Source organism: Cynara cardunculus (genome assembly GCF_001531365.2).
Source record: "Cynara cardunculus var. scolymus isolate 2C chromosome LG 17, CcrdV1, whole genome shotgun sequence".
Lineage (NCBI taxonomy): Eukaryota > Viridiplantae > Streptophyta > Magnoliopsida > Asterales > Asteraceae > Cynara > Cynara cardunculus.
Window position 1 is genome coordinate 26,818,516 of NC_037544.1, and position 16,863 is coordinate 26,835,378.

Sequence of the window (16,863 nt, forward strand, 5' to 3'; positions counted from 1 at the left end):
TCAATCCATTTACACTTTCAATTGTGTCACATCAATTTTTGTAATTATCTTTCACACACCTGCAATTCACCTATAACACTTTCAACTGTGTCACGTCAGCTTTTGTAATTACCACATACACACCTAAAATTCACCTATACTTTCAAAAATGGTCCCCACTACAACATTTATTAACTATTTTATAAATTATTTATATATACATTCTAATTATTTTTTAATTAATAACATGTTTTATTTTAATTCAATGTTAATTAAAACGATTAATATATGATATAATATAATATAATAATTACATAATTTATTGTTTTAAATTTGAAACATTAATTTATTAAATAATATCAAAACACAACATTTATTGAATTAAAAATATTACATATAGATAGAAATAAAACGTTACATTAATCATTGTTTTCTTCTCCTTGAAATCGGCTCCAAATCTCTTCAACCAAATCCGCTTGTAATTGATTGTTGTGAGTCCTGTTACGTATTCTTGCATGACTTCGAAGATAATTTTCATACTCAGGAAGATGATTTCGAGAAACTTCAGGCATAGATATACTGAAATTATCATCATCTGTGAAATCAAATTGACGAATGTATGAGTCACGTTCATCTTCGACAATCATGTTGTGCATTATTACGCAAGCTCGTAATATTTCTCCGATTATTTCCTTGAACCACATCCGTGATGGACCTCTAACTATGGCAAATCGTGATTGTAATACGCCAAACGCTCTTTCTACATCTTTCCTAGCTGATTCTTGTTTTTTTGCAAATTGCTGATGTTTTTGACTTTGGRGCAATGAGATGGATTTCACAAACGTAGCCCAGTTAGGGTAGATTCCATCTGCAAGGTAGTATCCTAAACTATAGTTGTTACCATTAACAGAGAAATTTACCTCTGGTGCTTTCCCTTCTAAGACCTCGTGGAAGATGGGAGATCGATCTAACACATTGATATCATTTAATGTGCCTGGAAGCCCAAAAAAAGCATGCCATATCCACAAATCTTATAAAGCAACTGCTTCTAACATAATAGTTGGAGTTTTATGGTCCCCTCTAGCATATTGTCCGTGCCATGCCACCGAACAATTTTTCCACTCCCAATGCATACAATCAATACTTCCTAACATACCTGGAAAACCGCATTGGTACCCAATATAAAGTAATCGTTGAAGGTCAGTGACATTTGGTCTTCGTAAATACTCGTCCCCAAACACTGCAATAATAGCTCGTACAAACTTCTTAACACATTTTATTGTTGTAGTTTCACCAATTCRTRAATATTCATCAACGGCATCTGCAGCTACACCATATGCTAACATTCGTATCACAGCAGTACACTTCTGAAGAGATGATAATTTTGATCTACCGGTACAATCGATACCACTTTCAAAGTATCGATCGTGATTCTTCACACCTTCAACTATGCGAAGAAATAATGGTCTCCGCATCCGAAATCTACGTCGAAATATATCATCATTGTATGTCGRATTCTMAGAAAAGTAGTCTTCGTACAGACGTCGATCTCCATCTTCACGCTTTCTTTCTATATTTCTTCTTTTCTTCTTTTTACGTTTTGACGTAGAAGTTGCATCTACTATTTGTTGTTTTTGTAAGGCAACATAGTGGATAGTAAGTTTGGAGGAAAAATCATCAAGAAGCCATTCAACAAATTTTTCTGATGTTGAAGACGAAGAAGATGAAGAATACTCACTCTCAGACTCAGACATTTTAAAAAACTAAAGTGTTATGGTTAATAAGGTCACGTATAATTGTATTTATATCAAATTCTTAGCGACTACTGTTCACCCGTGACTTCCGCTACTGTTCACCCGTGACTTCGGCTACTGTTCACCCCTTGACTTCGGTTACCATTACCCTTATATATAGTGTGGGCTCGGTGTTTCAAAATACACCATCATATTCACTCTCATAATCTTCAATATCTCTGCATTTTCTACTTCTAATGGATCCATCAAAGCCCCAGTTCAACCCATTTTTCAATTTTTCCCAACCTTCATCCCATAATCCAAATGATGATGCACAAAACATAAATCCTCCTACTCCAATGTATCCTATTCCTAACTTTCCTATGATGAACCCTAACAATTTTCAAATGCCGATGTACCAAAATCCTAACTATCCACTAAATTTTCAAATGTCATTTTACCCAAATCCTACTCCTCCTCCTTCTCAATTTCTAGAATTTTCTTCACAACCAAATCTCGTGCCGGAGCAAGCAAGCGGTTCTAAAAATGAAAAAAATCGATGGACAACCAAAGATGACATATTGTTGTGTAGTGCTTGGCTCAACATAGGCAAAGATGCAACAGTTGGTACTTTTTAAAGTAGGATAAATTTTTGGCAGCGTATACTTGAATATTACGATGTGAATCGTGACACGATTTCTCAAACTAGTAGGAATCGTCAAGCACTTCAAAATCGTTGGAGTCGAATAAATCATGCCGTTTCAAAGTTTGTTGGTTGTTATGAACAGATCCTACACCGACGTGAAAGTGGGCTGAATGAAGAAGACAAAAAAAACAGGGCTTTAGAGTTATATAACTCGTTAGAAGGTGGAAAATTCAACTTCTTGCATGGTTGGGTTGAATTGCGTGATCAAGAAAAATGGATCAGTCAACGAGAAAGACCTCTGGAGGTTGTTGATCTAGTAGAAGATAGGGGGTCAAAGAGGACAAAAAATGATGGCTCGGGCCAATATACCTCATCATCCTCAAATACAAACACGTCGACCCCCGAGCTAACGTCGACTGCTCGTCCAATGGGAAGGAAAGCTTCAAAGGATAAAGGTAAACAAAAATCTATATCAACTAACTCTATCGACCGTATCGAAGAGGCGATGAAAGAACAATTCAATCTTGATGCTGAAAAAATAGAAGCAATGAACAAATATACGGAAGCTATAAAAGAACGAGAGAGAAAGAAAGAAGAACGGGAGAAGATGAAAGATCAACTTAAAAAAGAAGAATTGGCAATCAGATTGATGGAAATGGATCCTTCAACTATGACAGACTAACAACGAAAATTGTACGATAAAAAATTCGATCAACTTTTAGACGAATAAACATGTAATTTTATTCGTGTTGTTTTGTTAGTCGTGCGTGTTTTATGTTAGTTACATGTAATTTTATATATTAGATTATAATTTTATGTAATTATAAAATTTAATGTTTAAAATAATTTAATTTATTATATAATTAATGTAATTAAAAATATATTAACATTATTAATTTATAAAATTAATTGTTTTGTATAAAAATAGTTTATTTAAATAATTAAAAGAAGAAAAAGAAAATTGGAGGCAAGAGGGAGCCATGTGGCATTGCAAAGTGACTTGCAAATATTGAAACTCAAATCTCACGTGGCTTTCAATTTCCTGACACAACAGTGAATGCAACTCAAATTGAAACCCGCGTATGGATGGTCTTATCACTTTGAAAAAGTGGCCGAGATGAGCTGTGGCTTACGGAGCTCGTACGATGGAGAGTACTGTGAGACTGAGAGAGTTGATAGGCTGAAGACGAATAGACAGCAAACGGACTAGAGTCGTACAAAACTTGGGCTCTAAGACGGGTTGTATCAAATGCAGGCTTCGAATTGGGCTTCTTCACGAGCCTGCTTAACAACAAGATTAAGGAAAAAGTGGGCTGCAGGTTGTTGGATCATTCTTTGGCCCAGAGACAAATAAGGTTAACCCAAAATTTTGAATACAAATTCTAAGTTAAGATAAACAAATAACTTAGAGATTATAAAAGAAACATATAATTATTCTAAAATAAAAAAAAAAAAACTAAAGTTTTATCTAAAAATTAAAATTCAATTTAAAAAAAATATTTAAAGGGAAAATAAAATAATATATATATATATATATATATATATATATAAATTAGTATTTACAATTATCTATTATTTTAGAAAAATAACCTCAACAGGTTGTATAAGAACCATGAGATCAAAGAAATGTTTTACCCGTTGTTCGTTTACTTTGAAAGTACTACCCCTTTCTGGATCTATCAAATCAATTACTCCGTAGGGGTATATTTTTGCAGCAACGAAAGGTCCGGTCCATTTGGAATTTAATTTTCCAGGAAATAAATTTAACCTAGAATTAAACAACAAGACTTTTTGACTTTCAGTGAACTCTTTTGGAAAAATCTTTTTATCATGCCATTTTTTTTTGTATTTTCCTTGTATAATTTAGCGTTTTCATAAGAAAAATTCCTATGTTCTTCCAGTTCACAGAGTTGCAAAGTTCTTTTTCTCCCGGCCTCATCTAAATTCATATTAAGCTCCTTAATAGCCCAATAGGCTTTGTGCTCCAATTCTATGGGTAAATGACATGCTTTTCCAAAGACCAATTTGTAGGGAGACATACCAATATGGGTTTTGTAAGTAGTCTGATATGCCCATAAAGCATCATCTAACTTAGAGGTCCAATTCTTTCTATGTGGTTTGACTACTTTGGCCAAAATCCCTTTTATCTATCTATTTGACAATTCAGCTAATCTATTGGTCTAAGAATGGTAGGTAGTTGCTACCATATGCTTAATGTCATACTTGTCAAGAACTTCTTCTAATAAGTTGTTTATGAAGTGAGTACCTTCATCACTAATTAAGGCACGAGGTGTACCAAATCTAGTGAATGTGTGCTTTTGCAAAAATTTGACAACCGTTTTAGCATCATGGAATGGCAAGCCATAGCTTCCACCCATTTGGACACATAGTCCACAACAACTAGTATGTAGACACAATTATTGGACAGAGAAAAAGGTTCCATAAAGTCTATACCCCAAACATCAAATAATTCTATTTCTAGAATTCCGTTTAAAGGCATTTCATTTATTCTAGAGATATTTCCATTTCTCCGACACTCATTTGCAACATTTTACAAAGTTATGAGCATCATCGTGCAAAGTAGGCCAGTATAGTCCTGATTGTAGAACTTTGGATGCTGTCCTACTTTCTCCAAAATGTCCTCCATAAGGTCCTACATGGCAGTGTTATAGAACTGATGCCACTTCTTCTTTTGGGATGCATCTTCTGATCACCTGATCTGTACATATTTTAAACAAGAAAGGGTCATCCCATAAATATTTCTTTGAATCATAGATGAGCTTCTTTCTTTGATATTTATTAAATTCTTTAGGAATAATCCCACAAGCTAAGTAATTAACAAGATCAGCAAACCAAGGTACTGTAGTATGTTGAAGAACTAAAATCCTTTCATCTAGAAATACTTCCCAGATGTCACAACCTTGTACTGGTTTGTCTTGTTTTTCTAATCTTGACAGATGGTCAGCTACTTGATTATCCACCCGTTTTCTATCAATGATTTCCAAATCCAATTCTTGCAAAAGCAAGACCCACCTTATTAACCTAGGGTTTTCATCTTTTTTGGAAACAAGGTACTTGATGGCAGCATGATCAGTATGAACAATCACTTTGGTTCCCATCAAGTAGGATCTGAATTTTTCAAAAGCAAAAACCACAGCTAATAATTCCTTTTTAGTAATGGTGTAATTGATCAGAGCATCATTAAGAGTTTTGGTTGCATAATAAACAGGATGAAAAATCTTTTCTTTCTTTTGACCTAAAACAAATCTAACTGCCCAGTCACTGGCATCATAAATTATTTTAAAAGGTTTGGACCCAATAAGGTGTTATTACCACAGGAGCAGTGACCAATGCTTCTTTTAAAATGTTGAAAGCCTTTCTACAATCTTCATTAAAATTGAAAACATGGTCATGCTGTAATAATAAGCAAAGAGGTTTTGATATTTTTGAAAAATCTTTAATAAACCTCCTATAAAAACCTGCATGTCCCAAAAAAACTTCTGATTCCCTTTACAGTTGTTGGTTCAGGAAAATTTTCAATTACCTCTAACTTTGCTTTATCAACTTTGATGCCTCTTTTGGAAGTTAAATGCCCTAACACTATGCCTTCTTTTACCATAAAGTGACACTTTTTCCAGTTTAAAATCAAATCTGTTTTTTCACATCTTTTAAGACTTTTTTCAAGGTTTTGCAAACACAGGTCATATGATGTCCCATATACTGAAAAATCATCCACGAAAATTTCCATGGAGTGTTCTAACATATCAGAGAAAATAGACATCATACACCTTTGGAAAGTGGCAGGAACATTGCAAAGTCCAAAAGACATTCTTCCAAAAGCAAAAGTTTCATACGGACATGTGAAAGTAGTCTTTTCCTGGTCATCTGGTGCTATGGCAATTTGATTATAACCAGAGTAGCCATCTAAGAAACAATAAAACTCTTTTCATGCTAGTTCATATAACATTTGGTCTATGAAGGGTAATGGAAAATGGTCTTTTTGAGTGGCTTTATTAAGCCTTCTATAGTCCATACATATCCTCTAGCCAGTTACTGTTCTAGTAGGTATAAGTTCATTTTTCTCATTTGGTACAACAGTGACTCCACCCTTTTTGGGTACACATTGCACAAGACTGACACATGTACTACTAGCAATAGGATAAATTATGCCAGCATCAAGCCATTTTAATATTTCCTTTTTGACAACCTCCTTCATGACAGGATTTAGCCTTCTTTGAGGCTCAATGGAGGTGAAATGTTTCTCTAAAATAATTTTATGTTGACAAATGATGGGACTTATCCCCTTGAGGTCTGCAATAGTCAATCCTATAGCCTTGGTATGAAGTTTCAACATGTCAATTAAGGTCACTCCGGAACAAAAGGGAAAATCTGCTGCTGACTCTAATCTTAATTCCTCTATTTCAGAGAGGCCTCTGAAGGCCAAAGGCATAGGAAGGGATAAGAAGAAAACTTAGCAGATTCATTCTAAGAAGTCAAAACAATCAGATCTAGATAGGAAATTTGTTAGAACTACCAATGCTAGGAATGATTGTAATAATATGTTCTTTAAATAAAATAAGTCATTTGTCATGAAAATTGTGTTCATACTTGTGAATGTTTCTCTCTGCTGCAAAATTTGAAGCAGCATTTCTCTAATCCTAACTGTATTCTCTCTGGGTCATCGAGGATAAATTCCAAGAAGACCCAGAAGAGAAAGAAAGCTCCTAAAGCGAATAGGTGCAAAGACAAAACCTCTCCCCTAAACTAAAAACCAATCTTCTAACCCTAACCATCGAGGACCCATTATGAAATGGGTACCTAAATCCCTATAATTTGTTTTGAAGAAGCCGCATGTGGACATTTGGTATCTCAACTTCGGATGCTCGAGACACATGAACGGCAATAAGAGGTTACTCTCCTCATACAGAGGGAAAATTGGAGGTAGAGTAACCTTTGGGGATAATATGCAAGGAGAGATAAAGGGATATGGAGATCTTCTTCAAGGTTAGGTTTTTGTCTCTAAGGTTGCTTATGTCTCTGGGCTTAAACACAATCTTTTGAGCATAAGTCAACTATGTGATTCTGGCTACAATGTCAAGTTCCAAAAGAAAGCTTGTTCTATTATGTTAGAATCAGGTCAGGAGTTGCTAAGAGCCAAACGTAAGGGAAATCTATATCTTATGAACTTCTCACCAAGAGATAATTCAGAGATTCTCTGTCTCGTATCTCGTAAGTGTGAAGAAGCATGGCTCTGGCATCACAAGCTGTCTTATTTAAATTTCCAAAATATAGAGAAGCTTGTGAAAAATAATCTGGTTGACGAACTTCCTGCCATAAAGTTCGAAAAGGACCATCTCTACTCTGTGTGTGAAATGGGAAAGCTCAAAAGATCATCCATCAAAACAAAGACAGATATATCCTGTGTCAGACCTCTGCATATGCTTCATGTGGATCTCTGTGGTCCAATCTCTGTGTAGAGCTTGTCTGGTAAGAAGTATATCCTTGTCTTAATTGATGAATATTCACGATATACTTGGATTGAGTTTGTAAGGCAGAAATCAGATGTCCAAGAGTTGCTAATTAAGCTGATGACCAAGATTCAAGTTCTTCTACATAACCAAATTCAAAAGCTAAGAAGTGACAATGGAACAGAGTATAAAAACGCAAAAATTGATGCGTATTTAGACAAGGAGGGCATATCTCATAACTTCTCTGCAGCAAGAACACCACAGCAAAATGGTGTAGTAGCAAGAAAGAATCACACACTGGTTGAATCAGCAAGAATAATGCTAGCAAGTTATGTTCTTCCAACCCACTTTTAGGCAGAAGCCATCTCAACCGCTTGCTTTATCCAAAATAAAGCAACGGTGATAAAGAGGCATATGCTGACGCCTTACGAATTAATCAACCAAAGAAAGCCTAATGTTAAATTTTTACATGTCTTTGGTTGCAGATGCTTCATTCTAAATGACCGTGATCAACTTGGCAAGTTTGATAAGAAGGCTGATGAAGGTAAGTTTCTTGGTTACTCTACACAAGCCAAGACGTATAGAGTCTTCAATCAACGAACCAAGACTGTCATGGAAAGCATCAACGTCTCGTTCGACGATAAAGAGCAAGTGAGTTCAGAGTACCTCAGCTCTGGACTCGAGCTTAACAAGTCGACTTCCAATTCTCAAATGAAGTCAAGGGAATTAGAACTCAAGCTCTTATTTGAAGACTTCTTTGGTGATGAGGACATCTCTGTTCATGCACCCAGAGATGAGTCTGCACGCGTAAGTGAAGAACCACAAACTACAAGTACATCTATCTCTGGTCCTTCACACACCTCTGCTTCCTCTGGTGATCATGAAAATCTACAACCAGAGCAAACAAGCTCTGCATCAGAGCCCAGTTCTGTAGAGCCAGAACATAATACCTCTAGTTCTAAACCTGGTTCCTCTGTACCATCATCCGAGGGGGAGCAAGCAGAACCCTCTTCACCATCTCTGAGCCAAATGCCAAATATACCTATGGAAAGTGATCAAATGACCCCAACCTCTGTCTCCATTCCAACAACAAGATGGACAAAGATCATCCTCTTCACCAGATCATTGGTGAACCTTCAAGTGGTGTGAAGACAAGGGCTGCCACGACTAATGAATGTTTATTCGTAAACTTTCTAAGCATGGTAGAGCCTAAGAAAGTCCATGAAGCCCTACAAGACCCAAGTTGTGTTGATGCCATGCAAGAAAAGCTCCAATAATTTGAAAGGAATAAGGTATAGACTCTTGTGCCTTTACCAAAGGATAAGATTGCTATTGGCTGTAAATGGGTTTTCAGAAACAAGAAGGATGAGGATGGGATCATGTTATTCCCAGATATCTCAATAACACTAATAACTAAGTTAAGAGTAACCAAATTATAGTGTTTGGATGAATAAAATGATGAACACTCAAGAACAATTAATAAACGTTCTAAGAATATACTTGAGTGCTAAAGATTTCACTTTATTCCAAAGATGTGAAAAATGTAAAAAGAGTCTTAGATTATAATAGGCCTAACCACCTATTTATACTAATAATCTAAATAAGAAGATAACTATCTAGTGAGACTATTTAGCTAATCTTCTACTAACAGATAAAGCTTATCTAAAACATGAATAAACATTAAAGTAAGATAAACTTTGTAGAATCCAGCTGTTAATTGGTCATTTCCAGCTGTCTTCCATGGGTTATGAATTCAACCTTATCTTTATTGCTTGCTTCTGGTTGAACTGGTGAGGGAAACTCCAAGTGTTAGTATCCAGAGGGGTTATGAAGATTCACTTTCCATCACATCTCTGGTAAGTTCATCGACCCTCTGGTTGTTCTTCAGACTTAGTCATTTTTTCCTTGAAGTCTTCCATTGGCTTTCTGGTTCTTCATCACTTGTTTGTCTTCATTACTTCATGCATAATACTTATGGGGTCTAACAATCTCCCCCTAAGTAATGAAAAAACAAACATTAACTATTCTAGGAAGATTTAAAGTAGGAACGAAGAACAAAGGCTATTCTAGAGAAAAACATTTTGTGCCAAATTTTTATTGGAACAAAATGATGAATTCTTACAGTGATGGAAATGAAGAAATTACAATTCAAAATATAAGACTACATTCAAGGTCTCCCTTGTGATATATCCCAAAAGCGCATTAACAGTCCTCTGTATTGGACGACTGTAGAGATCTCATGAATTAGTTGTTGTCCATCTTCTATTGGCACATGAGGTCTGCCTAACCTTTCTTTGATGGCTTTCTGAAACCATTCAAGTGTTTCATTTGAATACTTGAAGGCCTCAGTCAAGCTAAAAAATTTATTTGTGCCAAACTCATTTTTATCTACCAGACCTAGTTCTGGTTGAGTAAGAATAGAGGCAGACCTCTTCTCCTGTAGGCCAGGGAAGTCTTCATCAGGTGGAGTGCAAGAAAGTCTGTCGATGCCAAGTCGAAGAGCAATTTCAAAGTCACTCTTGGCTCGATGCTTCACCAAGGTCTCAATTGTCTGCACGATCGCTCTATTCGCCATCCCAAATCATATACCCTGATCCTATCGCTGAGTCATGTACGCATAAAGCTTGATCAAGTCATAGGGATTGAGATTGATCAAGTCATTGTCACTGAAGATGCTGACCTGACCGTGGGCTCGCTCCACTGTGTACTCGATATACTTGATGGCTTTGCTGGCGAAGGTCCTTATTTTGATGTCCGTGACCAACCTTATTCCATCGTTTGAAAAGACAACCCGTGGTGGTTGGGTAGTCTGCTTAACAAACCTATGGCGTAGGAGGTCCATGGATTCTGGTGATAGTATTGGAGGATTGAGAGTCAAACCTTCATCGCGATCATGATATAGATATTGATGGATGTTTTCCATCATGATTGGCTCCCTCGACGGCACCTCTGGATGTCTCTTGAACGACTCCATGTTGGCAATGATTTCATCGACGACCCCTTGAGGAGGGTGTCTCAATGAAGATGAAACATCCGCTTGCACCTGGGTTTGTTGGGTTGTGGGTTGTGTTTGGGCTAAGGGTTGAGAGTGGATTGGTGATCGAATGGTTTGAGTTGGTTCGGTTTGAGGTAGTTTGGGTTCATGGTAGGTGGTTTATGGTTCATGGGTTTCTATTTGGGTGGTTTCTGGTTCACAGGGTTGTGTTTGGGTTGGAGGTTGTTGTGGTGATGAGGGTTGGATGCTTGTGGGTTGTGGTTGTTTGGGTAAGGAGGTGAAGGGTTCTGTTGTGCGTGGTGTTGGTGATGGGGTTAATGGTAGATTGGGAGTTGGTGATGGGGTAAAGGGTAGGTTGGTGGTTGGTGGTGTGGATGGTTCTTCATCGGTCGATGAGCTCAACTCGATGGGTTCTTGGGAGGTGGCGAGGGGAACATGTACATTGTGTACATCTTCAGAGGGCTGAGCCTCTGGTTCCCTCGCTTGGGTTCCTTGGTTTAAGGGAGATGGTTGGTTTTGAGTTTGAGGTGAGGGGGGTGGTGCAGCGGATTCCACATGTTGAGCAGCCACAGCCTGGTTCTCCCCCTTATGAGGTCCAAGACCTTGATCATCAGGCTCTGGATCCTCATGTCGTGGCCTTTTCTGTGGGCGGTTGCTGGAGCATGATGCTTTGCTCCTCTTCTTCTTTTTCTCCTTTCTGAAGGATGCAAGATACGCCTTCAGGACTTGTTGTCTTCGACTTTCCTCCATCGTCTGAAAGAGAGAGTTGGTGCATGCTTGTTGATCGGCAAGGCTCTGGGAGGAAGCCTTGGTTGGTTGTGCAGCACGATGTATGAATTTTGCACTTATCTCATTGAAGGATGAGATAAATGCCTTTGACAGGGACCGTAGATTGGCCTTGGTGGCAAACTCCATGGTGGATGATGAGGCAGGTAGGGACACGATGGTGGATGTGGATGCAGGAGGTGGGATGGGAAGGTTGGCGATGATGTCCTTCAACTCTACAATGGAGGAAGAAAGAGCTTCATCGAAGGATGATGCTTTGGTGGGTGATGGAGGTGGGGGTGGTTGGGATATTTGGGCTATTATAGTGGCTGGGAGTTGGGTTAGGGTGGTTTGGATGGTGGCCATTTGGTTGGAGAGGGAGGCAAGGATTTCATCGATTGATGATGTTGGGGGGTGGGGTTTGTTGAGGGATTTGGGAGATTATGGTGGTTGGAAGGGTGTTGAAGGTTTGGAGAATGGTGTTTATTTGGGTGGTGATGGAGGCTAAGGTCTCACCGGTCGTAGTTGCCTAGGCCATGAGCGTGGCAATGTTCATCAAAAGTTGGTTTCTTTGGGTGGCAAAGGCGGATGAGGTGTTATGGTGTTGGGTGACAGTTTGTTGCAACATTTGGAGACGGGTTGTGTTGTCTCTTGTTTGGGTTTCGAGGGTTGCAAGGGATTGTCCAAGGGGGGTAAGATCGATGGATGGGGGGTTGTCGACAATCCCTTGTATGATGAGTTTTAGGTCTTCCAAGGACCACTAAATCTAGTCTACAAAGGCATGGAACTCAGCCTTTGTGATCAGATCAGCCACAGGGGTAACCCCTGCAGCAACGGATGCTGCAGGTTCAGCCTCAACTCCAGAGGCGCCTTCAATGCCTTGTGAAAATGTAGGCCTTGAAGGACTTCCACCAAGTCCTCGATTGCCTCTAGTGAGGAGCTATCTCTTGATATTGCGACAGCTTCTTCTTCTTCCTCGGCTTCAGAGGCCGGGTAAGAGAAGTACGTGTGTTTCCCCTTCGCTAGATCAAGTATCGAAGGGGTGGGTCATGCACGAATAGGATATTGCTCTGAACGATCATGAGGATCAGCAATGCCATAAGCAACACATGCTTCTAGGTGTGTGAAGGGTAGTGGCGAGCCATGAGGCGAAGTGGCTCTTATTTCTTCATCGCCTCTCTGTTGGGAGAGGGGCGATGGATGGTGAGGTTCCTCAGCTATATCATCTCCAGAGGTCCGAAGAGTGGCCTCTGGATGACTAGCATGGGTAGGGATTGGACTGGATCGTCCTTGTTCAATACCCCTTTGGCCTTGATCGCCAGCGGTAGTGGTGGTGGTTGCCCTTTGGGAAGAGGGTATGGGAATAGTATGTGAAGGGCCGGGGGATGCACGAGGAGAGTCATCATCATCATCATCATCATCATCATCTTCATCATCCGATGAAGACGACTTCTGTGGTCCCTCGTTGTTGTCAGGGGACGGCTCTAGGTGCTCCGGGGTAGCTGCCCTTGGTTTACGGACAGCAGAGAGCGTTCATACTTCTCTTTATCTCAGACGTTTCTGGTATGACGCTGAGCATGGCTCTTGAAACTGTCCTCTCTGTTGTGTAGCCTTTCTTGGAGATCGTCGGTCGATAGCCGTTCATTAGAAACTGCGGAGATCGTCAGTCGATAGCCTTTCCTCATCGCGTCCCTTATGAAGAGAGCGAGGAATCAAGGGAAGAGAACAGAGGTCAGCGGTTTTCCTGTGGCTTTTAGTTTGCATTTTTTGATCACCGCAGCATGTATCTCGTTGTAGATCAGAAAGGCATAATCCACCGTACATAATTGTCATTATGTTGATGTTGCTCTGATCCATCGACCCTAGTTTGTAAGTCAAAGCTCTGTTCAATATGGAAAAGAACATGTTCCACATTGGGGGCAAGAATTGCCTCTTAATATCGGAGGCATTGCGTAGGTCACGATTGTAACCTAGCATTCGGATGAAGCGGAGGATGTCGGATCTTGTGGGTGGCTCGGCATAGTGGTCAATGCCGAGTTCTTGGCGAGTAGGAATGCAAAGGACTTTTGAGACATTTGCTCGTGAGATCTTGACGGAGCAAACCATATCGTTTGGGGCGTCTATGTCCCCCATGTTTCCACAGCTTTCGGGGAGAAACTCACAGGTTTGCCAATACTGTTGGACGTACTTGAGACGTACGCCATTATCTGTTAATGTCAATGCAGGTTGGAGGATGCAGTTTTGGAAAAACTCGATAATAATGGCAAACCTGTCTTCAAACATGTTGGTGCGTAAGTCAATCGCGTGATTGTTTGGCTTGATGGGGAGGAAAACCAGTGCACGGTTGTCTGCGCCTGTTGATTGCACGTGGTTATCGTTGTTGTTCGATTCATGGGAGGCGGAGGAAGCCATTGTTGTTTGAAGTTGCAGGTTTTTGCTATTTGCTGTTCATCTTAAGTTGCAGGTTTAGAAAGCGTAAAGATGAAATGGGTGGGGAAGATGAGTATATATAGGTGGAGAATGGGGAAGGTCGTTTGAGATAAATAATATTAAAGGAATAATGATGATGGTGGGAGACGTTTGGCAAAAAGGTGATATGGTGGGGGATCGTGTGCCGTCTTGACAGTGTCATGCCATTAATGCTGGAGGACACGTGTTAATCTAGGGATAGTGAATGGGTAATTTGAAGAGGTTTTTGGGGAACAAGCTGTAAATATGGCAGGCTTTTGTGTAAGACAACGTTTGGATTATTTGGAATAATTAAATAATTATTCCACATAATCTCTCTTGAAGTATCAATCCAAAAATAAAATTATATTTAAAAATTCCATCTAATTGTAAGATTAATACTAATTACGAAGTTTTGGTTTTCTAAAAACCCATGTTGTATAGTTTTTAGCCATAAAAGCTGCAATTTTGTATAATCTTTAAAAAGTTTTCAATTAAGATGGAGTTTTGGATGAAAATTATTTTGTTTTGGAACCAGAGAAGCTCTGGTTGGTCATGACTCATTGGATGGGGAACCAGAGGTCTCTGGTTAAACATAACCGTTTTGGATGAGGTACCAGAGGTCTCTGGTTGAGCATGATGAATAAGTTCATCGATGAATTATTGGGTTGTATGAATAATGAGCCTTGGATAGACAAACCAGAGGCTCTAGTTAAGCATGGACAACCCATGATGTAGGACCAGAGGGGCTCTGGTTGCATACACATGTTTTATTCATCATTTATCTACCATTTTGGTGTCTAGAGGCTCTGGTTGTGAATGATAATGAAAAATGATATGAAATGTGGCTAAGTATGAAATGAACATAAAAATGAGTGGGTATTTGAGACCAGAGGGCTCTGGTTCCAAAGACAACAAATCCAGAGGCTCTGGTTCCAAAGACAACAAATCCAGAGGCTCTGGTCTTTAGAACCAGAGGCTCTGGTTGTAAAGGCGATGCAAATAATTATGAAATATTGGTTAAGTGCATGTATGTGGGTGTAAAATGGATGTGCCTTTGACACTAGAGGGCTCTGGTTTCAAAGGCTTTGAATCCAGATGCTCTGGTCTTTAGAACCAGAGGCTCTGGTTGAGAAAAGAGTACTTAGTGAAAAAATTTCACAAAGTATTGGCTTTGGACTAGAGGTCTCTCATTCCAAAGGCGATGAAAACTTTTGCCAAAAAAATAGTCAAGTGTTTCTAAATGGCCAGAGGCTCTGGTCTTTACAACCAGAGGCTCTGGTTTAGAGTACTTGGTGTTTATGGACATTATAATATTTATCACTTATAGGCATATCCATGAGATATTGAGGATCTCTGGTTTCAAACTAATGATTGCCTCTAAGTGGTGAGATTCAACATACCCATCTTGCTGACTAGGAATAAAAATCTTTTCTCATCAAGAGCTTTTGTGAAAATGTCAGCAAGTTGAATCTCAGTGGGAACAAAGTACATATCTATATTACCTTTTTTAACATTGTCTTTCAGAAAGTGGTACCTTACATCGATGTGCTTGTTCTTGGAATGCTGCACAGGATTTGCAGAGATAGCTATTGCACTCTTGGAGTCATAGAGGATTGGTATTTTTTTCATTTTGAAAACCATAGTCCTTAAGCTGAGTCTTCATCCAGAGAACTTGTGAACAACAACTAGCAACATCAACATATTATGCTTCTACCGTAGAGGTTGAGACGCAATTCTGTTTTCTGGATGTCCAACTTACCAGCTTGTCCCCCAAGAGTTGACAGCTTCCAGACGTACTCTTTCTATCAAGTTTGGAACCTACATGATCTGCATCTCTATAGGCTATTAGATCAAAGCCAGAGTTCTTAGGATACCAAAGACCCAATGAAGGAGTTCCCTTAAGGTATCTAAAGATCCTCTTGACCGCAGAGAGATGAGATTCTTTAGGATCGGATTGATACCTTGCACAAAGACATGTGGAAAACATAATATCTGGTCTACTAGCAGACAGATATAGGAGTGATCCAATCATGCCTCTGTAGGTTGTTATATCCACAGATTTGCCTGATGGATCAGCAAATAACTTAGCTCCTGTAGCCATAGGTGTTCTCATCGATGATGAATTTGGGAGAGAGTATTTTTTCAGAAGGTCAGTCACATACTTGGACTGATTGATGAAAATCCCTTCTGAAGTTTGTTTTATTTGAAGACTAAGAAAGAAACTAAGTTCTCCCATCATACTCATCTCAAATTTGCTTTTCATCATCTCTGAGAATTTTTCGCAATGTTTTGCATTTGTAGAGCCAAATATGATGTCGTCCACATATATTTGTACAAGTAGTATATCACCTTTATGCTTCTTGAGAAAGAGGGTTGTATCGATTGTACCTTTTTTGAATCCATTGTTGATGAGAAAGGTGGATAGAGTTTCATACCAGGCCCTGGGTGCTTGCTTCAGCTCATAGAGGGCTTTGTCCAGAAAGTAGACATATTCTGGATGTTTTGGATCTTCAAACCCAGGGGGCTGCTGCACGTATACTTCTTCTTGAAGTTTGCCATTGAGGAAGGTAGACTTGACATCCATCTAATAGATCTTAAAGCCTTTATGAGCTGCATAGGCTAGGAATATCCTGATGGCTTCAAGTCTTGCGACGGGAGCAAATGTCTCATCGTAGTCAATCCCTTCTTCCTGGCAGTAGCCCTTGGCAATAAGCATGGCCTTGTTCCTTATGACTATGCCATCTTCGTCCTTCTTGTTTCTGAAGACCCATTTGGTTCCTATGGCCGTCTTCCCTTTGGGTAGAGGCATGAGGGACCATACCTTGT

General features: G+C 39.2%; 2 protein-coding genes across 2 annotated transcripts; one reads left to right on the forward strand and one right to left on the reverse strand.

The window, feature by feature from the left end:
• Positions 1-398: 398 nt before the first annotated feature.
• On the reverse strand, positions 399-1,733 carry LOC112499940. The gene is made up of 2 exons (XM_025103205.1): positions 1,136-1,733; positions 399-973 (listed from the first exon to the last, which is right to left on the reverse strand). Exons 1-2 carry the CDS (start codon positions 1,731-1,733, stop codon positions 399-401), a joined length of 1,173 nt encoding a protein of 390 aa, XP_024958973.1.
• Positions 1,734-2,327: 594 nt separating this feature from the next.
• On the forward strand, positions 2,328-3,040 carry LOC112499941. Its single transcript, XM_025103206.1, has 2 exons — positions 2,328-2,339; positions 2,501-3,040. Exons 1-2 carry the CDS (start codon positions 2,328-2,330, stop codon positions 3,038-3,040), a joined length of 552 nt encoding a protein of 183 aa, XP_024958974.1.
• The last annotated feature ends 13,823 nt before the right edge of the window (positions 3,041-16,863 follow it).